Source organism: Salvelinus alpinus, chromosome 10, assembly GCF_045679555.1.
Source record: "Salvelinus alpinus chromosome 10, SLU_Salpinus.1, whole genome shotgun sequence".
Classification (NCBI taxonomy): Eukaryota; Metazoa; Chordata; class Actinopteri; order Salmoniformes; family Salmonidae; genus Salvelinus; species Salvelinus alpinus.
Window position 1 is genome coordinate 6,526,361 of NC_092095.1, and position 27,563 is coordinate 6,553,923.

General features: G+C 45.5%; 1 protein-coding gene across 3 annotated transcripts in view; it reads left to right on the plus strand.

Annotated features, from left to right (window-relative positions):
* Positions 1 to 271: 271 nt before the first annotated feature.
* Positions 272 to 27,563, plus strand: part of LOC139531471 (procollagen-lysine,2-oxoglutarate 5-dioxygenase 2-like) — a 175,314-nt gene continuing 148,022 nt past the window's right edge. The window contains exon 1 of one of the 3 annotated variants that reach the window (XM_071327947.1): positions 272 to 931. In XM_071327947.1, coding sequence (XP_071184048.1) covers positions 832 to 931 — 100 coding nt within the window. In that variant the 5' untranslated portion in view covers positions 272 to 831. The remainder of the gene's footprint in view (positions 932 to 27,563) is intronic. The other 2 variants (XM_071327946.1, XM_071327945.1) reach the window with 2 other exon arrangements.

The following is a 27,563-nucleotide window of genomic DNA, read 5'->3' on the forward strand; positions in this document are numbered from 1 at the left end:
CTCCTCCACAGAGTTGTGCATAGACTCGTTTTTTTTTTACTATTATGAACCTCCGACTCTATGTCAATTCTACAAAAAAGTGCATTCTTAAATCCTTACCATGTACCTATGTTTGTCCTGTTGTTGCCTGCCTTTCTTTGTTTGCTGAAATTGTAGCGTTTTAATACAACGTACAACAAATACAACTACTGTTTCCTTGTTGAGATTCAATTGGCACATGCACTTTCGCGCTGAGTTGTCATTGACTACCAACAACGAGGAAACAGTCGGTGCTTGTATTTGATTAACGTTTTATGAAAAAATATATGAATTTCAGCATAGGAGTCAGCGGTTAATTTAAAAACGAGAGTTTACGCTCAAATCTGTGGAGGAGTTGAGGTAGGCCTTCTTGAGAAGTTCGCTCCAATTTTCACCACCCGGCTGGTGTCGAAACACACACTCTCTCTCTCTCTCTCTCTGTTCAGCCACCATGCAACACTACTGGAAAAGTAGCAAATGCTACAGTTACAATTAAGGAACCACGCCTTTACCGTCCTTTTCTCTGCCTGAATGACTGTATTTATACCAGCAGACCTCGGGCGACTAACCAGCTCGACCAACTGTTGCGTCTCTCTCACTCTCTCTTTGTATTTTAGAGAAACGCAGGCTGAAGGATTGTTTCTTTTCATTATTTTATTATCGCGAGAGGAGAGCCAGTCGTCGACCCCGGAGCCTGGGGGTCCTGACCAGTAGCTCAGAGCAGACAAGTTGAGGAGAAGCGTCGGTCCAGTCAGTCCCCGCAACCCCGGCTCTGAAACAAGGGACTGCTGCCCTCGTCAGCACACCGCAGACATGGAGTATTTAAATATCTTTTTTTTATTGTGTTTTTCCTGCAAACAGTTTATTTCCAATGCCCACTCATCTGACAGCAATCAACAGCCAATTCCAACAGGTAAGCGGCTTAAGGCGATTATAAAACTATTATTGTCCTTTAGCCAACACGTTTGTAAATAACACTGGTGTCTTTTAGTGTGGTTTTGACACATTTATTAATACTTTATAGCCTAATATAAGTGTTTCTTGTCCCAAATGTTACTTTCATTTCCTGAGTTTCTCTTGCTATTTATTTTGCACGCAGTCTACTAATGTGTGATTTATTGGAAATATATAGATAAGTATATATATATATATATTAATAAATATATATATATATGCTTATTTTTTAGGGGACAATAATATACAATACAATATTCAAGTCAGGCCTATTACAAAAACACCCCTTCCCCAAAAATATCTAAATATATAATATAAAAAGATGACAGATCACATTACCTTCTTCACACATCAAATATTACATTATAATATTCTAAAGTAAGCTGCAGATATTTTTTTTTCAGTTTCTATGTATTTAGATTTAGGATTTAATAAAACAACACATTCATAGGCCCACGTGAAGGCTTGGGATCTAGGTTATGTTTGGAGCTGTTGGTTATTCGGCTACATGCCCTTTAACGTGAGGAAGCACAGGTTCTTCCTGCCGGTGCGAGTGAGAAAATTAGATGTCTGCTGTGTTTGCGAAAGTGGAACATGGTGATGTCAAAATTACACTATAGCGTTAAAGGACTTTCTCTTATTAAAGAGCAAATAAACTTCTGCGGTTTCTCACATTTTCAGCCTTTATTGACTGTTCTGTGTGTCTGACGCACAAAGTTTAATGTATAAATCGCCCGTTTTTTTATCTCCCTAAACAGGAAAGGTTATAAGATCCAAATCAAAAGGAGCTCGCTGGAGCTGAGTACAAGCGCTTTAATTAAATGATCTACAGCTCAAACTCCTGTTCTTCTTATAGAATATTAGTTAAACAATGTGGAGCTCCTTCACCTAAATACCGTATAAACAGAAGCATCGCTGAAAATGACTACCGCACCTATTTCAGCCCAAGTTAAGCACTGATTGTACCCTAATAAGACAAAGTTACGCTTTTACCAGGCCAATAAGTCTTCTGTTACCGTTTAAAAACAAATGTTTCACTTGCTTGTATTAGTTTCAGTGTGTTTTCTCACGAGTTTGTGATTATTGAGTTAATCTCTGTTTTTGTAATAATGCTGTGCTGCAAAACTGAATGAGAAGGCCAACCTGTTGGATTTAGTAGAATAGTCCTAATTCAAACGGACGTCTCTCCGTATGTGACTGAACAACAACCATCTGCCTAGGAGTCTGGACCCTTATGGCGCAGGTAACAGTGCATTTACTCCCCTTCCACAGTGATCACTGGTTCAACCCCCACTCCGGCTGCACCAACCCTAATCTCGTCCACCAGCCTGGTAGCAATTAAGTCTGGTCATGAGGTTACCCCAACCCTGACCCCCACACCACCCCTGAATTGCTACTCACCTAATCATTTGATCCTATAACATCATAGCAGGCCATGCTAGCCTTTTGGGAGCTTTAAGTGAGATTTGGTTGCGGACCCCCCCACCTCGAGGCTGTGGAGAGAAACATTTACGTTTTACATTTAATTTCCTGCAATTCAAAACATTTTGCCATGGGGCGTAAAGAAAAAGTTGCAATTTTGTAACGCATTTCATACAATCCCACCTCCCCCTCACTGTTACAGCAGCTGGGTTCCCACGTCCCCCTCACTGTTACAGCAGCTGGGTTCCCACCTCCCCCTCACTGTTACAGCAGCTGGGTTCCCACCTCCCCCTCACTGCTACAGCAGCTGGGTTCCCACCTCCCCCTCACTGCTACAGCAGCTGGGTTCCCACCTCCCCCTCACTGCTACAGCAGCTGGGTTCCCACCTCCCCCTCACTGCTACAGCAGCTGGGTTCCCACCTCCCCCTCACTCCTACAGCAGCTGGGTTCCCACCTCCCCCCCACTCCTACAGCAGCTGGGTTCCCACCTCCCCCTCACTCCTACAGCAGCTGGGTTCCCACCTCCCCCTCACTCCTACAGCAGCTGGGTTCCCACCTCCCCCTCACTCCTACAGCAGCTGGGTTCCCACCTCCCCATCACTCCTACAGCAGCTGGGTTCCCACCTCCCCCTCACTCCTACAGCAGCTTGGTTCCCACCTCCTCCTCACTGCTACAGCAGCTGGGTTCCCACCTCCCCCTCACTGCTACAGCAGCTGGGTTCCCACCTCCTCCTCACTGCTACAGCAGCTGGGTTCCCACCTCCTCCTCACTGCTACAGCAGCTTGGTTCCCACCTCCTCCTCACTGTTACAGCAGCTGGGTTCCCACCTCCCCCTCACTCCTACAGCAGCTTGGTTCCCACCTCCTCCTCACTGTTACAGCAGCTGGGTTCCCACCTCCCCCTCACTAATACAGCAGCTGGGATCCCACCTCCCCCTCACTGGGTAGGGTTAGAACTCTAGGGAATTCACTGAAAACACCTTCCTCAGTAAACATGCCAGTGACACTCAATTAGGTCTACTCCCCGTAATAATTTCTGTAAAACACTGCTGCTTGTTAAAGCCTCTTAACCAGAAGCCCTAACTGCAGCCATATGTGTTGTGAGACTGTGCATCATGACTGCTGTGTGTTTGAATGTAGACCTGTATTACTACTTAACAATACAGTGGTGTTGTGAGCGGCTGCATGTGGAATTATCACTACATAAATCAACCAAGAGAGCTGAGGTCTAGGGAAACTACAGCCCCCAGAAGCCCTCCCTCTCTCTCACTCTCTCACTCTCTCACTCTCCCACTCTCACTCTCTCTCACTCTCTCACTCTCTCACTCTCTCACACACACTATGCCACCTATTAGCCACTCTCTCACTCTCTCACTCTCTCACACACACTATGCCACCTATCCCCTAGCCACTCTCCCGCTGCATACTGAACGTTGAAATGGGGATATCAAGAGGGTGATAATCATTTGAGGGGGTAATTAGACCCTCCAATATACACTTCAGCTGAGCCAGCATCACCGCAGTCTTTAGAGCTTGATGAAAGAATACATCTCTCAGCTGAGCCAGCATCACCGCAGTCTTCAGAGCTTGATGAAAGAATACATCTCTCAGCTGAGCCAGCATCACCGCAGTCTTCAGAGCTTGATGAAAGAATACATCTCTCAGCTGAGCCAGCATCACCGCAGTCTTCAGAGCTTGATGAAAGAATACATCTCTCATCTGAGCCAGCATCACCACAGTCTTCAGAGCGTGATAAAATAATATATCTCTCAGCTGAGCCAGCATCACCGCAGTCTTCAGAGCTTGATGAAAGAATACATCTCTCAGCTGAGCCAGCATCACCACAGTCTTCAGAGCTTGATGAAAGAATACATCTCTCATCTGAGCCAGCATCACCGCAGTCTTCAGAGCTTGATGAAATAATACATCTCTCATCTGAGCCAGCATCACCGCAGTCTTCAGAGCTTGATGAAAGAATACATCCCTCAGCTGAGCCAGCATCACCGCAGTCTTCAGAGCTTGATGAAATAATACATCTCTCATCTGAGCCAGCATCACCGCAGTCTTCAGAGCTTGATGAAATAATACATCTCTCATCTGAGCCAGCATCACCACAGTCTTCAGAGCGTGATGAAATAATACATCTCTCATCTGAGCCAGCATCACCGCAGTCTTCAGAGCTTGATGAAATAATACATCTCTCATCTGAGCCAGCATCACCACAGTCTTCAGAGCGTGATAAAATAATATATCTCTCAGCTGAGCCAGCATCACCGCAGTCTTCAGAGCTTGATGAAAGAATACATCTCTCAGGAATATTCCTTCAGTGAAGATATGTTATTACGGTGGACATTGTCTTTTGATAGTAGCAATTAGTCTAAGGCTTGGGCTCAAAAATATAACGTAGGCCTATCACTGCCACTTTCATCTTCAGTTTGCCACATATTTCAATGGAACATTATATATCTGTGTGTAAACACTGTGTGTCGGACAGGACAATAATATATGTGTTCACTGTTCTTCGAGAAGGGTCACTACTGGAAACACTGACACTTTCTTAAGAGTCTTTCCACTCATTTAACGTGTGGCTCACATCTCCAACTCACTCTGCTGCTGCTGTCTACGTTTAAAGATGGCTTCACGATGCTAATGATGGCTTTACGATGCTAATGATGGCTTTACGATGCTAATGATGGCTTCACGATGCTAAAGATAGCTTTACGATGCTAAAGATAGCTTTACGATGCTAAAGATAGCTTTACGATGCTAATGATGGCTTTACGATGCTAAAGATAGCTTTACGATGCTAAAGATAGCTTTACGATGCTAAAGATAGCTTTACGATGCTAATGATGGCTTTACGATGCTAAAGATAGCTTTACGATGGAATTAAAAACTCTATGAGCCTTTACTAGCGTTTGTCTGTAAACGATGACAAAGCTGATTGGTCTCATTTTTATATTTTAAATTTCATCAACAAAGAAGAAGCATTTTTAGTTGTAGATTTGCTTTTCATTTTAAAAGTCCATCTGTCTTCTATGTACTCTCTGTCCTCTACTCTCTCTGTCCTCTATGTACTCTCTGTCCTCTACTCTCTCTGTCAATTAGGCTTCTCTCTACTCTCTCTGTCCTCTACTTTCTCTGTTCTCTAGGCTACTCTCAACTCTCTATGTCCTCTACTTGCTCTGTTCTCTAGGCTACTCTCTACTCTCTCTGTCCTCTAGGCTACTCTCTACTCTCTCTGTCCTCTAGGCTACTCTCTACTCTCTCTGTCCTCTACTTTCTCTGTTCTCTAGGCTTCTGTCTACTCTCTCTGTCCTCTAGGCTACTCTCTACTCTCTCTGTCTTCTATGTACTCTCTACTCTCTCTGTCCTCTCGGCTTCTCTCTACTCTCTGTCAGGATGTTGGGTGCTGAACAGCTGTAGAGGACCACGTGAACAGAATGAACTAGCGTCTGGTGTATGTTGATACTGACTCTATGTGTCAGCCACTGTCCTCCTGGAGGATGAGCCGTGAAGAATGTCTGGAGTGGGTGGATGACAGATGGATGAACCGTGAAGAATGTCTGGAGTGGGTGGATGACAGATGGATGAACCGTGAAGAATGTCTGGAGTGGGTGGATGACAGATGGATGAACCGTGAAGAATGTCTGGAGTGGGTGGATGACAGATGGATGAGCCGTGAAGAATGTCTGGAGTGGGTGGATGACAGATGGATGAACCGTGAAGAATGTCTGGAGTGGGTGGATGACAGATGGATGAACCGTGAAGAATGTCTGGAGTGGGTGGATGACAGATGGATGAACCGTGAAGAATGTCTGGAGTGGGTGGATGACAGATGGATGAACCGTGAAGAATGTCTGGAGTGGGTGGATGACAGATGGTTGAACCGTGAAGAATGTCTGGAGTGGGTGGATGACAGATGGATGAACCGTGAAGAATGTCTGGAGTGGGTGGATGACAGATGGATGAACCGTGAAGAATGTCTGGAGTGGGTGGATGACAGATGGATGAACCGTGAAGAATGTCTGGAGTGGGTGGATGACAGATGGATGAACCGTGAAGAATGTCTGGAGTGGGTGGATGACAGATGGATGAACCGTGAAGAATGTCTGGAGTGGGTGGATGACAGATGGATGAACCGTGAAGAATGTCTGGAGTGGGTGGATGACAGATGGATGAACCGTGAAGAATGTCTGGAGTGGGTGGATGACAGATGGATGAACCGTGAAGAATGTCTGGAGTGGGTGGATGACAGATGGATGAACCTTGAAGAATGTCTGGAGTGGGTGGATGACAGATGGATGAACCGTGAAGAATGTCTGGAGTGGGTGGATGACAGATGGATGAACCGTGAAGAATGTCTGGAGTGGGTGGATGACAGATGGATGAACCGTGAAGAATGTCTGGAGTGGGTGGATGACAGATGGATGAACCGTGAAGAATGTCTGGAGTGGGTGGATGACAGATGGATGAACCGTGAAGAATGTCTGGAGTGGGTGGATGACAGATGGATGAACCGTGAAGAATGTCTGGAGTGGGTGGATGACAGATGGATGAACCGTGAAGAATGTCTGGAGTGGGTGGATGACAGATGGATGAACTGTGAAGAATGTCTGGATTGGGTGGATGACATATGGATGAACCGTGAAGAATGTCTGGAGTGGGTGGATGACAGATGGATGAACCGTGAAGAATGTCTGGAGTGGGTGGATGACAGATGGATGAACCGTGAAGAATGTCTGGAGTGGGTGGATGACAGATGGATGAACCGTGAAGAATGTCTGGAGTGGGTGGATGACAGATGGATGAACCGTGAAGAATGTCTGGAGTGGGTGGATGACAGATGGATGAACCGTGAAGAATGTCTGGAGAGGGTGGATGACAGATGGATGAAAAGGAAAGGAGGATGATGTCAGGAACCACGTTCAGTTCATATCACCTTTGTGTCTTGCGAGCTCTGATCCAACTTGGCTATTTTGTGATTATTTTGGTGATTATCTTAACTTTTTTTTTTTTTTTTGCACTAAATGTATTCGCTATCATTTGGTATGATGGAGTTGGGGCGTCCTGGTGAGACTAAGACGAAGGGAAAATCTTCCACCTGTTCTATTGACCAATTGATAATAACGATCTGACGATCTCCGTAGAAAAATGGTCCTCCGAAGCGGGGGCTATGCTGCAGGACTGCTTTGCTAGTGCTGACTGGAATATGTTCCAAGACCTACGCATCGACCTTATCAGGAAATGTATTGGCGAAGTGAAGGTCCAGTACTTACCCAATTAAAAGCCCTTATCACAAACTAAAGGACGGAGCTACCATACACAGGGCTATCGTAGCCAACCCGAGGTTACGGCTGAAGACATGAATGCATATAAAAAGTGAAACTACAACCTCCACAGAGCCATCAAACAGGCAAAAGGACAATATAGGAGCAAGGTAGAACTATATTACATTGTCTCCAGCGCTCCAAGAATGTGTCAGGGCCTGCAGTCCATTATGGATGACAAAAGAAGACCAAGCCATTATCTGTCCACAATAATGCCTCTCTACCAGACGAAGTCAGTGCATTTTATGCACGCTTCAACCAAATCAACGTAGAGCCATGCATGAGTACCCCTGCCGAGCCAGAAGACTGGGTGATCTCTCGCTCTCCCAGGCCGACGTGGGTAAGGTTTTTAATTTGTTCAACACTCGCAAGGCCGCTGGGCTGGCGGTTATTCCAGGGTGCGTTCTCAATGCATGCGCAGGACAGCTGCCAGGCATCATCAAGGTCATTTTGAACCTCTACTTGTCTTAGCCTGTAATCCCCACATGTTTCAACCTCACCACCATCATTCCTGTTGCCAAGAACTAACCACAATGACTACCACCCTGTAGCACTCACATATGTAATCATGAAGTGATTTGAAAGTCATGGTTCACATTAAATCATTACATCATCCCAGACACCCTAGACCCACTCCAATTTGCATACCGCCCCAACAGATCTACACATGATGCAATCTCAATTGCACTCCAACCTGAACAAGAGGAATACCTATGTTAGAATGTTGTTCATCGACTACAGCTCAGCGTTCAACACCGTAGAGCTCTCCAAGCTCGTCACCAAGCTCGTGAACCCAAGACTGGACAGCTCCCTCTGCAACTAGATTCTGGACTTCCTGTCGGGACGCCCCCCAGGTGGTAAGGATAGGTAACAACACCTCCGCCACACTGACCCTCAACACTGTGGCCCCTCAGGGGTGCCAGCTTAGTCCCCTCTTGACTCCCTGTTCACCCACGACTGCGTGGCCAAGCACGACTCCAACACCATCATTAAGTTTGCTGACGACACAACAGTGGTAGTCCTGATCACCGACAACGATGAGACAGCCTATAGGGATGAGGAAAAGGAGGACCGAAAACGCCACCATTAACATCGGCGGGTCAAGAGTTTCAAGTTCCTTGGTGTCCACATCACCAACAAACTATCATGGTTCAAACATACCAAGACAGTTGTGAAGAGGGCACGACGACACCTTTCCCACCTCAGGAGACTGAAAAGATTTGGCATGGGTCCTCAGATCCTCAAAAAGTTCTACAGCTGCACCATCGAGAGCATCTTGACCGGTTGCATCACTGTCTGGTATGGCAACTGCTCGGCGTCCGACCGTAAGGCGCTACAGAGGGTAGTGCATGCGGCCCAATACAACCTTTGGGGCCAAGCTTCCTGCCATCCAGGACCTCTATACCAGGCGGTGTCAGAAAAAGGCCCAATAATGTGTTTAAAGACTACAGTCACCCAAGACATAGATAATGAAGCTATGTACAGACTAACCCCTGTATAAAGCCTCATTATTGTTATTTTATTGTGTTACTTTTAATTTATTTTTAATTGTTTACTTTAGTTTATTTAGTAAATATTTGGATCTGTTGGGGGCGGTATGTGAATTTATAAGAATTTATAAAGAATACTGTAAGTACAGAAATGGTTTGTTCAGTGGGAAATTCATATCCAACTAGTCAGTGACAACTGTGTGGAGTTTGTGACAGGAACTATGTAATCCCATTACAGTATTACTACTGATTTAAACCACGTACTGTGTGCTAATCGTACTACGTACTATTTAACACGTAATGTTTAGTAAAAAGCAGCTGGTTGGCATTTTTTTGTCCTGAATTTTTCCCTGGAGTTAGCTCTGCAGAGTGGTCACTAGCTGGCACAGCCACACAGTCATACAATCTGATTTTAACCCTAACCTTAACCCTAACCTTAACCACACTGCTAACCCTAATGCTTAACCCTAACCTTAACCACACTGCTAACCCTAATGCTTAACCCTAACCGTAACCACACTGCTAACCCTAATGCCTAACCTTAACCATAACCTTAACCACACTGGTAACCCTAATGCCTAACCTTAACCCTAACCTTAACCACACTGCTTACCCTAATACCTAACCTTAACCCTAACCTTAACCACACTGCTAACCCTAATGCTTAACCCTAACCGTAACCACACTGCTAACCCTAATGCCTAACCTTAACCATAACCTTAACCACACTGCTAACCCTAATGCCTAACCTTTACCCTAACCTTAACCACACTGCTAACCCTAATGCTTAACCCTAACCTTAACCACACTGCTAACCCTAATGCCTAACCTTAACCCTAACCTTAACCACACTGGTAACCCTAATGCCTAACCTTAACCCTAACCTTAACCACACTGCTAACCCTAATGCTTAACCCTAACCTTAACCACACTGCTAACCCTAATGCCTAACCTTTACCCTAACCTTAACCACACTGCTAACCCTAATGCCTAACCCTAACCCTAACCTTAACCACACTGCTAACCATAATGCCTAACCTTAACCCTAACCTTAACCACACTGCTTACCCTAATACCTAACCTTAACCCTAACCTTAACCACACTGCTAACCCTAATGCCTAACCTTAACCCTAACCTTAACCACACTGCTAACCCTAATGCCTAACCTTAACCCTAACCTTAACCACACTGCTAACCCTAATGCCTAACCTTAACCCTAACCTTAACCACACTGCTAACCCTAATGCCTAACCTTAACCCTAACCTTAACCACACTGCTAACCCTAATGCCTAACCTTAACCCTAACCTTAACCACACTGCTAACCCTAATGCCTAACCTTAACCCTAACCTTAACCACACTGCTAACCCTAATGCCTAACCTTAACCCTAACCTTAACCACACTGCTAACCCTAATGCCTAACCTTTACCCTAACCTTAACCACACTGCTAACCCTAACCTTAACCCTAACCTTAACCACACTGCTAACCCTAATGCCTAACCTTAACCCTAACCTTAACCACACTGCTAACCCTAATGCCTAACCTTAACCCTAACCTTAACCACACTGCTAACCCTAATGCCTAACCTTAACCCTAACCTTAACCACACTGCTAACCCTAATGCTTAACCCTAACCCTAACCTTAACCACACTGCTAACCCTAATGCCTAACCGTAACCCTAACCTTAACCACACTGCTAACCCTAATGCCTAACCTTAACCCTAACCTTAACCACACTGCTAACCCTAATGCCTAACCTTAACCACACTGCTTACCCTAATGCCTAACCTTAACCCTAACCTTAACCACACTGCTAACCCTAATGCCTAACCTTTACCCTAACCTTAACCACACTGCTAACCCTAACCTTAACCCTAACCTTAACCACACTGCTAACCCTAATGCCTAACCTTTACCCTAACCTTAACCACACTGCTAACCCTAACCTTAACCCTAACCTTAACCACACTGCTAACCCTAATGCCTAACCTTTACCCTAACCTTAACCACACTGCTAACCCTAATGCCTAACCTTTACCCTAACCTTAACCACACTGCTAACCCTAACCTTAACCCTAACCTTAACCACACTGCTAACACTAATGCCTAACCCTGACCTTAAAGGAAAGGTTCACCCATTTTTTATGTTATATTGTTTTTGTCTCTAAGTGATGTTCAATCAATTCCCATTTCATGTTTTCTGAGTTATTGGCATTCAAACAGGCAGAAATCTGTCCGGTATGGCGTATAAATACAACCAAAACATCTATCCTGTCAGATTTCAATACTGGCCAATGAGGATGTCTTCTATCCTGTCAGATTTCAATAATGGCCAATGAGGATGTCTTCTATCCAATGGCGATGTCTTCTATCATGTCAGATTTAAGATTTCCCTTCACTGGAACTAAGGGGCCTAGCACGAACCATGAAAAACAGCCACAGACCATTATTCCTCCTCCACCAAACTTTACAGTTGGCACTATGTATTGGGGCAGGTGGCGTTCTCCTGGCAACCGCCAAACCCAGATTCCTCCGTCGGACTGCCAGATGGTGAAGCGTGATTCATCACTCCAGAGAATGCGTTTCCACTGCTCCAGAGTCCAATGGCGGCGAGTTTTACACCACTCCAGCCGACGCTTGGCATTGAGCATGGTGATCTTAGGCTTGTGTGCGGCTACTCGGCCATGGAAACCCATTTCATGAAGCTCCCGACGAACAGTTATTGTGCTGACGTTTCTTCCAGAGGCGGTTTGGAACTCAGTACTGAGTGTTGCAACCGAGGACACGCTTCAGCACTCGGCAGTCCAGTTCTGTGAGCTTGTGTGGCCTACCACTTCACGGCTGAACCGTTGTTGCTCCTAGACGTTTCCACTTTACAATAACAGCACTTACAGTTGACCGGGGCAGCTCTAGCAGGGCAGAAATTTGATGAACTGCGTTGTTGGAAAGGTGGCATCCTATGACGGTGACACGTTTGAAGTCACTGAGCTCTTCAGTACAGGCCATTCAACTGCCAATGTTTGTCTATGGAGATTACATGTCTGTGTGTTTGATTTTATACACCTGTCAGCAATGGGTGTGGCTGAAATAGCCGAATCCACTAATTTGAAGGGGTGTCCACATACTTTTGTATATATATAGTGTATTCCCTATACGGTGGACTACTTTTAACCAAAACAGTTGTGCACTTCATAGGATATATGGTGCCTTTTGGGACACAGCCTTCTATGAACACTTTCGCACAGGAAACTCCACCTTAAATCCACTCATACATTCTATGGTGTATACCAGCTAGCCATTCATTCTATGTTGTATAATGACTCTGGGCTGTAATACCAGCCAGCCATTCATTCTATGGTGTATAATGACTCTGGGCTGTAATACCAGCCAGCCATTCATTCTATGTTGTATAATGACTCTGGGCTGTAATACTAGCCAGCCATACATTCAATGGTGTATACCAGCTAGCCATTCATTCTATGTTGTATAATGACTCTGGGCTGTAATACCAGCCTAGTGCTATCGAACTTAGCTGGCAGACGTAGCCTACAATTGGTGTTCTTGGAACTTTGTCACTTATCACCACAACCTTGATTCAAGTGCCCCTTCTCTGTAAACAGATGTGTTTGGCCTTCTGTTTTTGTTGTTGGTGTTAGTTGTGTTTGTGGCATTCTTCAGTCAACCATCAAATATGATATGATTCACACAATAACAAGCAGGGCATTCCCATGGTCCCAAAGCCAGGTGGCAAACGCCAGTGCTGAATGACAGATGGGAAGTATGTGGCATCACATTTAAGTGGTGGTGTTGTAGAGGCAGTGTGTTTACTGTATAAAAATGCTCTTCTCCTTCCCCTCTCCCCCTCCTCTCCTTCCCCTCTCCTCGCCCTCTCCTTGGCTTCCTCTCCTTCCCCTCCTCCTCCTCTCATTCTCATCCTCTACTTCTCTTCTCCTTGTCATCCTCTCCTTCTCTGCTTCTCCTCGTCTCCTACTCCTCTTCTCCTTGTCATCCTCTCCTTCTCCTCCTCTCCTTCTCCTCTTCTCCTTGTCATCCTCTCCTTCTCCTCCTCTCCTTCTCCTCTTCCCCTTGCCTCTCCTTCTCCTCCTCTCCTTCTCCTCTTCCCCTTGCCTCTCCTTCTCCTCCTCTCCTTCTCCTCTTCCCCTTGCCTCTCCTTCTCCTCCTCTCCTTCTCCTCTTCCCCTTGCCTCTCCTTCTCCTCCTCTCCTTCTCCTCTTCCCCTTGCCTCTCCTTCTCCTCCTCTCCTTCTCCTCTTCCCCTTGCCTCTCCTTCTCCTCCTCTCCTTCTCCTTCTCCTACACCTCTCCTTGTCTTCCTCTCCTCCTCCTCTCAATCTCCTCCTCTCCTACTTCTCTTATCCTTGTCTTCCTCACCACCTCCTCTCAAATTCCACCTCTCCTACTTCTCTTCTCCTTCTCCTCCTCTCCTTCGGTCCTTCTCCTCTTCCCCTTGCCTCTCCTTCTCCTCCTCTCCTTCTCCTATTCCCCTTGCCTCTCCTTTACTCCTCTCCTCCTCCTCCTCTCCTATACCTATCCTTGTCTTCCTCTCCTCCTCCTCTCAATCTCCTCCTCTCCTTCTCTCCTTCTCTCCTTCTCCTCCTCTCCTTCTCTCCTTCTCCTCGCTTTATACTCTTGTTGTCCTCTTTTGTTTCAGTCCCTTATTCCCCTGAAATTATTTAGTGTGTGTTGGAGTGATTCAGTCTGGGTTGGAGTAATTTAATGTGGGTTGGAGTGATTTAGTTTGAGTTGGTGATTTAGTGTTGGTTGGAGTGATTTAGTGTGGGTTGGAGTGATTTAGTGTTGGTTGGAGTGATTTAGTGTGGCTTGGAGTGATTTAGTCTGGGTTAGAGTGGTTTAGTGTGGCTTGGAGTGGTTTAGTGTGGTTTAAAGATTTTTAGTGTGGCTTGGAATGATTTAATCCAGCCACAGCGTCTCCGGTCCAGCCACAGCGTCTCCGGTCCAGCCACAGCGTCTCCGGTCCAGCCACAGCGTCTCCGGTCCAGCCACAGCGTCTCCGGTCCAGCCACAGCGTCTCCGGTCCAGCCACAGCCTCCGGTCCAGCCACAGCGTCTCCGGTCCAGCCACAGCCTCCGGTCCAGCCACAGCGTCTCCGGTCCAGCCACAGCGTCTCCGGTCCAGCCACAGCGTCTCCGGTCCAGCCACAGCGTCTCCGGTCCAGCCACAGCGTCTCCGGTCCAGCCACAGCGTCTCCGGTCCAGCCACAGCGTCTCCGGTCCAGCCACAGCGTCTCCGGTCCAGCCACAGCGTCTCCGGTCCAGCCACAGCTTCTCCGTTCCAGCCACAGCTTCTCCGTTCCAGCCACAGCGTCTCCGTTCCAGCCACAGCGTCTCCGGTCCAGCCACAGCGTCTCCGGTCCAGCCACAGCCTCCGGTCCAGCCACAGCGTCTCCGGTCCAGCCACAGCCTCCGGTCCAGCCACAGCGTCTCCGGTCCAGCCACAGCGTCTCCGGTCCAGCCACAGCGTCTCCGGTCCAGCCACAGCGTCTCCGGTCCAGCCACAGTGTCTCTGGTCCAGTTAGAGTCAGCTCCCGATTGGTGCAGTGGTCTAAGGCACTGCATCTCAGTGTTAGAGGCTTCACCACAGTCCCTGGTTCGACTCCAGGCTGTATCACATCCGGACGTGATTGGGAGTCCCATAGAGCGGCGCACAGTTGGCCCAGTGTCGGCCGGGGTAGGCCGTCATTATAAATAAGAATTTGTTCTAAACTGACTAGCCTAGTTAAATAATAATAAATAAATAGATTGAAGGCGGATTAGAGGAAGCAGCTGTTTACTCGTTACTGTAGACTCTTGCAGTAAGGATCAATACTGTATATTTTATTAGAATCTGGCAGTAAGTATCAGTACTCAATATTTCATAACACTTTGTTAGCAATAATTACTGTAAATTTCATTAGACCCAGGAAGTAAGGACCATTTCTGTAGATTTCATAACACTTTGTTAGCAATAATTACTGTAAATGTCATTAGACCCAGGAAGTAAGGACCATTTCTGTAGATTTCATAACACTTTGTTAGCAATAATTACTGTAAATTTCATTAGACCCAGGAAGTAAGGACCAATTCTGTAGATTTCATTGGCTGGCTTCTTTATATAATCTGGCTAGCAGGCCCAGGAGGCAACGTCTAGATGTTTTCTGTTTAAACAGAAATTATCTACAGTAATATAGCACCTCTTCAAGCCTTCATGAAGCCGGATCTACCAATTATGACACCTCAATGTTAGAAACAGTGACGCTGTGGCTGGACCAAATACACTGTGGCTGGACCAGAGATGATGTGGCTTGATCAAATACACTGTGGCTGGACCAAATACACTGTGGCTGGATCAAATACACTGTGGCTGGATCAAATACACTGTGGCTGGATCAAATACACTGTGGCTGGACCAAACACAATGTGGCTGGACCAAATACACTGTGGCTGGACTAAATACAATGTGGCTGGACCAAATACACTGTGGCTGGACCAGAGATGATGTGGCTTGACTAAATACACTATGGCTGGACCAGAGATGATGTGGCTGGACTAAATACACTGTGGCTGGACCAAATACATTGTGGCTGGACCAAACACAATGTGGCTGGACCAAACACAATGTGGCTGGACCAAATACACTGTGGCTGGACCAGAGATGATGTGGCTGGACTAAATACAATGTGGCTGGACCAAACACAATGTGGCTGGACCAAACACAATGTGGCTGGACTAAATACATTGTGGCTGGACTAAACACAATGTGGCTGGACTAAATACAATGTGGCTGGACCAAACACAATGTGGCTGGACTAAATACATTGTGGCTGGACCAGAGATGATGTGGCTGGACTAAATACACTATGGCTAGACCAAACACAATGTGGCTGGACTAAATACACTGTGGCTGGACCAAACACAATGTGGCTGGACTAAATACACTGTGGCTGGACCAAACACAATGTGGCTGGACCAAATACACTGTGGCTGGACGAGAGACGCTGTGGCTGGACCAGAGTCACTATATTTGGATTGAGGTTGTGAGAGTCTGTAGTGTCTAGAGAGTTTGTCTTAGATAAACTCAGTGAATTCTGTTATTAAAGCTAATCATGGAGGAAAAGCTCTTAATCTTACACTTTGGGGTTTTGGTTGCTGTGAAACTTAGCTAGCGGACTCAGTTAGACGTGGAGGTGGAGAGAAACATCCTTCTGCTGATGACGTATGTGAGTTTGATGAGTAGCCGTAGGTTTGGTTTACAGGCCTTCAGTTGTTGTTCCGTTGACTCATGCAATTACAACGATTCACTCATTCAGTTTCCCTTTTTACATGGATCCCGGCTGGGTTATAATGTCTATGACATGTTATTGACCATCTGACCCACCCAATAGGTTCCCGATACCCTGGTCGTACCACTGTGTTTCCCGATACCCTGGTCGTACCACTGTGTTTCCCGATACCCTGGTCGTACCACTGTGTTTCCCAATACCCTGGTCGCACCACTGTGTTTCCCGATACCCTGGTCGTACCACTGTGGTTCCCGATACCCTGGTCGTACCACTGTGTTTCCCGATACCCTGGTCGTACCACTGTGTTTCCCGATACCCTGGTCGTACCACTGTGTTTCCCGATACCCTGGTCGCACCACTGTGTTTCCCGATACCCTGGTCGTACCACTGTGTTTCCCGATACCCTGGTCGTACCACTGTGTTTCCCGATACCCTGGTCGCACCACTGTGTTTCCCGATACCCTGGTCGTACCACTGTGTTTCCCGATACCCTGGTCGTACCACTGTGTTTCCCGATACCCTGGTCGTACCACTGTGTTTCCCGATACCCTGGTCGTACCACTGTGTTTCCCGATACCCTGGTCGTACCACTGTGTTTCCCGATACCCTGGTCGCACCACTGTGTTTCTCTTATCTATTAGCCTAACAGCTATTGGTGCTAACGTTGCTTTGGTAACACAGGTCTGTGACCCACACAGGAATGACTACCATCATTACGACTGACAGGAATATATCACATGGCCCGTTGGATGTCCCTTCTCTGTTTTTTAATTGTTTTTCCGTTCTGGGAGAAATAAATTAGAGACTGGTTTGGTCTGGGTCTCGGGCGCCCGACGATTAGCCTGCAGAGAGACCTCAGAAGTTATAGCCTGGGCAGATGCTGCCTGGTGATGTCATGTTGAATTCCAAGGTTGAGGTCTGTATGGGTTGGTTAGGGTAATCAACATCCCAGCCCCCTCTGTGGTCACGGATTATGGCACGGCTCTGTTTAACCAATCGTGGAAGGAAGCTTTCGAGGCCCACAAAAAAAAAAATCTATTTTAAGTTGCAGACAGCTAAAATAATGTCTGACTAACAATCTCCCAGCATGCAACACATCGTTTCCTTCTGATCGGTGTGTTTCGACCGAGCTCAGCCCTCAATGACACGTTACTGCTAGGGTTGTAAGTGGGAGCATATGGAGGTACAGACTGGCTGGCTGGCTGGCTGGCTGGTGGTAGAATGACTGACTGACTGGCTGACTGGCTGGTTGGCAGGCTGACTGGCTGACTGACTGGCTAGCTGACTGACTGACTGGCTGACTGGCTAGCTGACTGACTGACTGGCTTACTGGCGGAATGGCTGACTGACTGGCTGACTGACTGGCAGGCTGACTGGCTGACTGACTGGCTGGCTGGCTGGCTGACTGACTGCTTACTGGGGTTGTAATTGGGAACATATGGAGCCCTCACACGCCTAATAGTTGATGACTGGCTGACTGGCTGACTGACTGGCGGAATGGCTGACTGACTGGCAGGCTGACTGGCTGACTGGCGGAATGGCTGACTGACTGGCTGACTGACTGGCTGACTGGCGGAATGGCTGACTGACTGGCAGGCTGACTGGCAGGCTGACTGGCTGACTGGCGGAATGGCTGACTGACTGGCTGACTGGCTGACTGACTGGCTGACTGGCTGACTGGCTCACTGACCGAACAAACTGGGTGATTATTAGGTATACAGAAATGTCTGTGTGTACTGGTTCCTGGCCCACAGCTACTAGAAATGTCTGTTTGTACTGGTTCCTGGCCCACAGCTACTAGTAATGGCTGCGTGTACTGGTTCCTGGCCCACAGCTACTAGTAATGTCTGCATGTACTGGTTCCTGGCCCACAGCTACTAGTAATGTCTGCGTGTACTGGTTCCTGGCCCACAGCTACTAGTAATGTCTGTGTGTACTGGTTCCTGGCCCACAGCTACTAGTAATGTCAGTTGTGCAACAAAAGCTGCACGTGGTTACATTAACTCATGGTTACATTAACTCATGGTTACATTAACTCATGGTTACATTAACTCATGGTTACATTAACTTGTTGTTACATTAACTCATGGTTACATTAACTTGTTGTTACATTAACTCATGGTTACATTAACTCATGGTTACATTAACTTGTTGTTACATTAACTCATGGTTACATTAACTCATGGTTACATTAACTTGTGGTTACATTAACTCATGGTTACATTAACTTGTTGTTACATTAACTCATGGTTACATTAACTCATGGTTACATTAACTTGTTGTTACATTAACTCATGGTTACATTAACTCATGGTTACATTAACTTGTGGTTACATTAACTCATGGTTACATTAACTTGTGGTTACATTAACTTGTTGTTACATTAACTCATGGTTACATTAACTTGTTGTTACATTAACTTGTGGTTACATTAACTTGTGGTTACATTAACTTGTTGTTACATTAACTCATGGTTACATTAACTTGTTGTTACATTAACTTGTTGTTACATTAACTTGTGGTTACATTAACCTGTGGTTACATTAACGTATTGTTACATTAACATGTGGTTACATTAACCCGTAGTTACATTAACTTGTGGTTACATTAACTTGTGGTTACATTGACTTGTGGTTACATTAACTCATGGTTACATTAACTTGTTGTTACATTAACTCATGGTTACATTAACTTGTGGTTACATTAACCTGTGGTTACATTAACATGTGGTTACATTAACCTGTGGTTACATTAACGTATTGTTACATTAACATGTGGTTACATTAACCCGTAGTTACATTAACTTGTGGTTACATTAACTTGTGGTTACATTGACTTGTGGTTACATTAACTTGTGGTTACATTGACTTGTGGTTACATTAACATGTGATTACATTAACCCGTAGTTACATTAACTTGTGGTTACATTGACTTGTGGTTACATTAACTTGTGGTTACATTAACCTGTGGTTACATTAACATGTGGTTACATTAACCTGTGGTTACATTAACGTATTGTTACATTAACATGTGGTTACATTAACCCGTAGTTACATTAACTTGTGGTTACATTGACTTGTGGTTACATTAACTTGTGGTTACATTAACTTGTGGTTACATTAACCTGTGATTACATTAACTCATGGTTACATTAACTTGTGGTTACATTAACTTGTGGTTACATTAACCTGTGATTACATTAACATGTGGTTACATTAACTAGTGGTTACATAAAATTGATATATATATATATATATATATATATTTATATTTATATTTGCCGTATCTCCAGGTGTCATGCTCCACAGGAAGACCTGTACAGAGTACACCAGATTATATCTCCTAGTGGGGTCATGCTCCACAGGAAGACCGGTACAGAGTAGACCAGATTATATCTCCTAGTGGGGTCATGCTCCACAGGAAGACCGGTACAGAGTACACCAGATTATATCTCCTAGTGGGGTCATGCTCCACAGGAAGACCGGTACAGAGTAGACCAGATTATATCTCCTAGTGGGGTCATGCTTCTTAGGAAGACCTGTACAGAGTACATTAGATTATATCTCCTAGTGGGGTCATGCTCCACAGGAAGACCTGTACAGAGTACATTAGATTATATCTCCTAGTGGGGTCATGCTCCACAGGAAGACCGGTACAGAGTACACCAGATTATATCTCCTAGTGGGGTCATGCTCCACAGGAAGACCTGTACAGAGTACACCAGATTATATCTCCTAGTGGGGTCATGCTCCACAGGAAGACCGGTACAGAGTACACCAGATTATATCTCCTAGTGGGGTCATGCTCCACAGGAAGACCTGTACAGAGTACACCAGATTATATCTCCTAGTGGGGTCATGCTCCTTAGGAAGACCTGTACAGAGTACATCAGATTATATCTCCTAGTAGGGTCATGCTCCACAGGAAGACCGGTACAGAGTACATCAGATTATATCTCCTAGTAGGGTCATGCTCCTTAGGAAGACCTGTACAGAGTACACCAGATTATATCTCCTAGTGGGGTCATGCTCCTTAGGAAGACCGGTACAGAGTACATCAGATTATATCTCCTAGTAGGGTCATGCTCCTTAGGAAGACCTGTACATAGTACATTAGATTATGCTCCATTAAGAGCTATGTATCAGTCTGCATTCCACCTGCACCATCTCAGCCTGCCAGACGGAAGGCCTGAGAGTAGACTGAGGCTTTATCCCAATTTGCTCCCTTTTCCCCAGTATTTTTGAACAATGTGGTGCTGCTGAGTACGGCAGGGGGAGGCCGGGTGGGTTCTTTAACATCTGTAACTTGTAGATAATAGGAAGAATCGACCGCACACCCAGAGCTGAATTGTGAAGGTTCAGGAGGCAAAAAGCTAACCTGGAGAAACAGGAAAAAGTCTCCAGTCAGATCCACATTCATTGAATTGTGTTTAATAAGACGTTCATTGAGTTTTCGGTCAGTCGACCTTTGTCAGAGCATATATCCAGGTAATCTCAGAGCATATATCCAGGTAATCTCAGAGCATATATCCAGGTAATCTCAGAGCATATATCCAGGTAATCTCAGAGCATATATCCAGGTAATCTCAGAGCATATATCCAGGTAATCTCAGAGCATATATCCAGGTATCCTCAGAGCATATATCCAGGTAATCTCAGAGCATATATCCAGGTAATCTCAGAGCATATATCCAGGTAATCTCACTGTTGGTAATCCCACTATTGTTTATTGGAGATATGCTCTGATGAAAGTCGACTGATCGAAATCTCAACCACAATTAAAGACATTTGCATCTGACTGGAGATGTGAGGAAACTTTTTCCTGTTTCTCCTGAACACCTGTAACTGCCAATTCCTCCAGAGCAAAGCAAAGCAAAGACCCTGATAAGATGTGGTGCCTGGCCTTAGATGATAAAAAATAAAGTAAAAAACAAACAATCATTTAATTTGTATTTATTTTAGCGCACTACAATGGGGAATAGGGTGCCATTTGGGACATCCTCTGAGCATTCTGGGAGCAGCTGAGTTTATTTTGGCCAGACAGCAACTTTACATAATTTGGTTGTCCCATCGTAGGGTGGGTCCGGAGCCTGTTGACTTAGCGGATACCAAACCTACTGCAGTTACAGAAGTCTGTTTGTGTCAGTTAGCCAAGAATACCCGGTCAACACTAAAGGCAGAGACGGAGACAGACAAAACAGTAAATGCTTTCTTTAGCAGGATTATCAGAGTGTGAAAGTTCACCAAGATGGTTCTGGAAAAATGTGCTACAGGAAAACAGGAAGAATTATAGCAGGGCCGGCTCTAGCCTTTTTCGCGGCCCTATCGGGGATTTGATTGGGGGGCCCCCCACCTCATGACAGAACATTTTAGTGGCCCCCCTCTTAACGGGGGAGAGACATTTTAGTTTTAAAGTTAATGTCCTGCGTTTCTACTCATTTTGCCATGGGGCGTAGAAATTTTTTTGCATTTTTAAAGGCCCAGTGCAGCTAAAAATGAGATTTTCCTGAGTTTTATTTATATATTTCCACACTATGAGGTTGTAATAATACTGGGAAATTGTGAATATGATGATAATGCCCTTTTAGTGTAAGAGCTGTTTGGAAAAAAACACCAGAGATTTCAGCTTGTTTTTTTATTGGGATGGAGTTTTGGTCTTCCATGGTGACAGATTAGTCGATAGACCAATAAGACAGACAGTTGTAAACCTCTCTGCCAATAACAGCTAATGATCTGTTTTCACCTCAAAACTCAAACCACTACCAGACAATCCTAGCTAACTTATTGCTCGAGAAATGTGCTAAGATCCTACTTGTGTTTCTTTTGGACCATTTTAGTTTAAACAATCACTGTAAGGTACGTAATTGTTCCTCATAAAATATTTGATATTGAAATGTAAAAAAAAATGTCTGGACTGGATCTTTAAAGCAAGTTTTTCACAATTCTAAACATTTTGCCATTGGATGGACAGAAAACTTTGGAATTTTACTGCACATTTTATGCAATTCTACTCATATTCCCATGGGACAGAGAGAGAGAAAAAAGTTTTTCAAGCTAATTTCTCTCAATTCTATGCATTTTGTAATGACTTACTATGCCATGCTATTTTGATATCTGAGTGAGCATGAGTAACAAAATCAATGGGGGCCCCCCCCCCCCAGAGGTCAGGGCCTCTGGGCACTTGCCCTTCGTGCCCGGTCGGTATTCAGCCATGATTACTAGATAGTTGGCTAGACTAACTACCAATCTAAAAAAGTGTTAGCTGACATGGCTAATTGAGGGACTGTCAGTGACTGACATGACAAGAGAAAAACTGCTGATGAACAACCACATGTCAAAATTGCACCTGGTCTATTCTACTATTCTTACTCTCAACAGTAAGTTTGAACCTCGAATTAGTCCCCCCCCCAAAATTTTATAAATAGAAAATTGTTTTGTTTTTTGTATTCGTGGGCAAAGGCCGGAGGCCCTAAGTGAACGCTTATGTCACTTTTGCCTTCAACCGGCCCTGAGTAACAGCAGGGCTGTCAGTCTGAGCCCAGCCATTCTGAGTGGACAGGGGCTGAATACCTCTCCTCCTGTAGGCTGTTAATTCGTACCAACCTGTCAAACGCATTCTCCTCTGTTTGCTCCCGACTGACTAGACTAGACACTCATCCTATAAAATTGCTGAACGTTTAAAACCCTCCGTCTCTCTCCCTCCCTTCGTCTCTCTCCCTCCCTCCGTCTCTCTCCCTCCCTCCGTCTCTCTCCCTCCCTTCGTCTCTCTCCCTCCCTTCGTCTCTCTCCCTCCCTCCGTCTCGCTCCCTCCCTCCGTCTCTCTCCCTCCCTCTGTCTCTCTCTCTCCCTCCCTCCCTCCCTCCCTCCCTCCGTCTCTCTCCCTCCCTCTGTCTCTCTTTCTCCCTCCCTCTGTCTCTCTCCCTCCCTCCCTCCGTCTCTCTCCTTCCCTCCATCTCTCTCCCTCCCTCCATCTCTCTCCCTCCCTTCGTCTCTCTCCCTCCCTCCGTCTCTCTCCTTCCCACACCTCTCATACAAAATAACCTGTACACAGATTCTGATACATTATAACATGTAGACTGACCCTAATACACTACAACCTGTCCTTCAGCCAGCCCTGTCCAACCCAGACCCATGCCTCAGAGTTCCCATGTCTAGTCGTTGATGATCTGCCCCCTCCGTCCGCCCCTCTTTTCTCCCGGTTGACCGTGGAGACTTTGTTCTGCCGCTTAGCAAGCATTTCTAGTTCTGGTCCAAGCGTGTGAGGCTGATTGGATGGCTGGCTGGCTGTTTGTCTGTCTGTCTGGTTGACTGGCTGGCTGACTGGTTGGTTGACTGGCTGGCTGGCTGACGTGTGTTTGCTTGCAGGGCTGGGAAACCTGGCAATGTAATTGTTGATCCGAGAGACAGTCGAGGCAAGAACATCCTGTGAATTACACCCCAGTGATGTAAGAAGTAAAAGTGTCTCTGTAATAGAGGTTGTTAATGTGTCTGGGCCCAGGGGTAATAGTAATAGAGGTGGTTAGTGTGTCTGGGCCCAGGGGTAATAGTTATAGAGGTGGTTGGTGTGTCTGGGCCCAGGGGTAATAGTTATAGAGGTGGTTAATGTGTCTGGGCCCAGGGGTAATAGTTATAGAGGTGGTTAGTGTGTCTGGGCCCAGGGGTAATAGTGTCTGGGCCCAGGGGTAATAGTTATAGAGGTGGTTAGTGTGTCTGGGCCCAGGGGTAATAGTATTAGAGGTGGTTAGTGTGTCTGGGCCCAGGGGTATTAGTAATAGAGGTGGTTAGTGTGTCTGGGCCCAGGGGTATTAGTAATAGAGGTGGTTAGCGTGTCTGGGCCCAGAGGTAATAGTAATAGAGGTGGTTAGTGTGTCTGGGCCCAGGGGTAATAGTAATAGAGGTGGTTAGTGTGTCTGGGCCCAGGGGTATTAGTAATAGAGGTGGTTAGTGTGTCTGGGCCCAGGGGTATTAGTAATAAAGGTGGTGTTGTATAATGTGTGCTTGTTGGGATGCACTCTGTGGCTGACTGGTTTATTGGTCAAGGTGAGAGGGTGGGGAAAGGTCAACCCCAGGTCACATTGTTTTAGTATTGTGCTTAAGGGTATTGGATTGTGTCTGAAATGGCACTCTATTCAGAATCAGAATGTTACCTGGTGATATGGTGCTGCTAGACAACATCCTCAGAATGTTACCTGGTGATATGATGCTGCTAGACAACATCCTCAGAATGTTACCTGGTGATATGGTGCTGTTAGACAACATACTCAGAATGTTACCTGGTGATATGGTGCTGCTAGACAACATCCTCAGAATGTTACCTGGTGATATGATGCTGCTAGACAACATCCTCAGAATGTTACTTGGTGATATGGTGCTGCTAGACAACATCCTCAGAATGTTACCTGGTGATATGGTGCTGCTAGACAACATCCTCAGAATGTTACCTGGTGATATGGTGCTGCTAGACAACATCCTCAGAATGTTACCTGGTGATATGGTGCTGCTAGACAACGTCCTCAGAATGTTACCTGGTGATATGGTGCTGCTAGACAACATCCTCAGAATGTTACCTGGTGATATGGTGCTGATAGTGATAGACAACATCCTCAGAATGTTACCTGGTGATATGGTGCTGCTAGACAACATCCTCAGAATGTTACCTGGTGATATGGTGCTGCTACACAACATACTCAGAATGTTACCTGGTGATATGGTGCTGCTAGACAACATCCTCAGAATGTTACTTGGTGATATGGTGCTGCTAGACAACATCCTCAGAATGTTACCTGGTGATATGGTGCTGTTAGTGATAGACAATATACTAAGAATGTTACCTGGTGATATGGTGCTGTTAGACAACATCCTCAGAATGTTACCTGGTGATATGGTGCTGTTAGACAACATCCTCAGAATGTTACCTGGTGATATGGTGCTGTTAGACAACATACTCAGAATGTTACCTGGTGATATGGTGCTGCTAGACAACATCCTCAGAATGTTACCTGGTGATATGGTGCTGCTAGACAACATCCTCAGAATGTTACCTGGTGATATGGTGCTGCTAGACAACATCCTCAGAATGTTACCTGGTGATATGGTGCTGCTAGACAACATACTCAGAATGTTACCTGGTGATATGGTGCTGATAGTGATAGACAACATCCTCAGAATGTTACCTGGTGATATGGTGCTGCTAGACAACATCCTCAGAATGTTACCTGGTGATATGGTGCTGCTACACAACATACTCAGAATGTTACCTGGTGATATGGTGCTGCTAGACAACATCCTCAGAATGTTACTTGGTGATATGGTGCTGCTAGACACATCCTCAGGATGTTACCTGGTGATATGGTGCTGCTAGACAACATCCTCAGAATGTTACCTGGTGATATGGTGCTGTTAGTGATAGACAACATACTAAGAATGTTACCTGGTGATATGGTGCTGTTAGACAACATACTCAGAATGTTACCTGGTGATATGGTGCTGCTAGACAACATCCTCAAAATGTTACCTGGTGATATGGTGCTGCTAGACAACATCCTCAGAATGTTACCTGGTGACATGGTGCTGCTAGACAACATACTCAGAATGTTACCTGTGATATGGTGCTGTTAGTGATAGACAACATACTCAGAATGTTACCTGGTGATATGGTGCTGCTAGACAACATACTCAGAATGTTACCTGGTGATATGGTGCTGATAGTGATAGACAACATCCTCTGGATGTTACCTGGTGATATGGTGCTGCTAGACAACATCCTCAGAATGTTACCTGGTGATATGGTGCTGCTACACAACATACTCAGAATGTTACCTGGTGATATGGTGCTGCTAGACAACATCCTCAGAATGTTACTTGGTGATATGGTGCTGCTAGACAACATCCTCAGAATGTTACCTGGTGATATGGTGCTGTTAGTGATAGACAATATACTAAGAATGTTACCTGGTGATATGGTGCTGTTAGACAACATACTCAGAATGTTACCTGGTGATATGGTGCTGCTAGACAACATCCTCAGAATGTTACCTGGTGATATGGTGCTGCTAGACAACATCCTCAGAATGTTACCTGGTGATATGGTGCTGCTACACAACATACTCAGAATGTTACCTGGTGATATGGTGCTGCTAGACAACATTCTCAGAATGTTACTTGGTGATATGGTGCTGCTAGACCACATCCTCAGGATGTTACCTGGTGATATGGTGCTGCTAGACAACATCCTCAGAATGTTACCTGGTGATATGGTGCTGTTAGTGATAGACAACATACTAAGAATGTTACCTGGTGATATGGTGCTGTTAGACAACATACTCAGAATGTTACCTGGTGATATGGTGCTGCTAGACAACATCCTCAAAATGTTACCTGGTGATATGGTGCTGCTAGACAACATCCTCAGAATGTTACCTGGTGATATGGTGCTGCTAGACAACATACTCAGAATGTTACCTGTGATATGGTGCTGTTAGTGATAGACAACATACTCAGAATGTTACCTGGTGATATGGTGCTGCTGGACAACATCCTCAGAATGTTACCTGGTGATATGGTGCTGTTAGTGATAGACAACATACTAAGAATGTTACCTGGTGATATGGTGCTGCTAGACCACATCCTCAGGATGTTACCTGGTGATATGGTGCTGCTAGACAACATCCTCAGAATGTTACCTGGTGATATGGTGCTGTTAGTGATAGACAACATACTAAGAATGTTACCTGGTGATATGGTGCTGTTAGACAACATACTCAGAATGTTACCTGGTGATATGGTGCTGCTAGACAACATCCTCAAAATGTTACCTGGTGATATGGTGCTGCTAGACAACATCCTCAGAATGTTACCTGGTGATATGGTGCTGCTAGACAACATACTCAGAATGTTACCTGGTGATATGGTGCTGCTAGACAACATCCTCAGGATGTTACTTGGTGATATGGTGCTGCTAGACAACATCCTCAGAATGTTACCTGGTGATATGGTGCTGTTAGTGATAGACAACATACTAAGAATGTTACCTGGTGATATGGTGCTG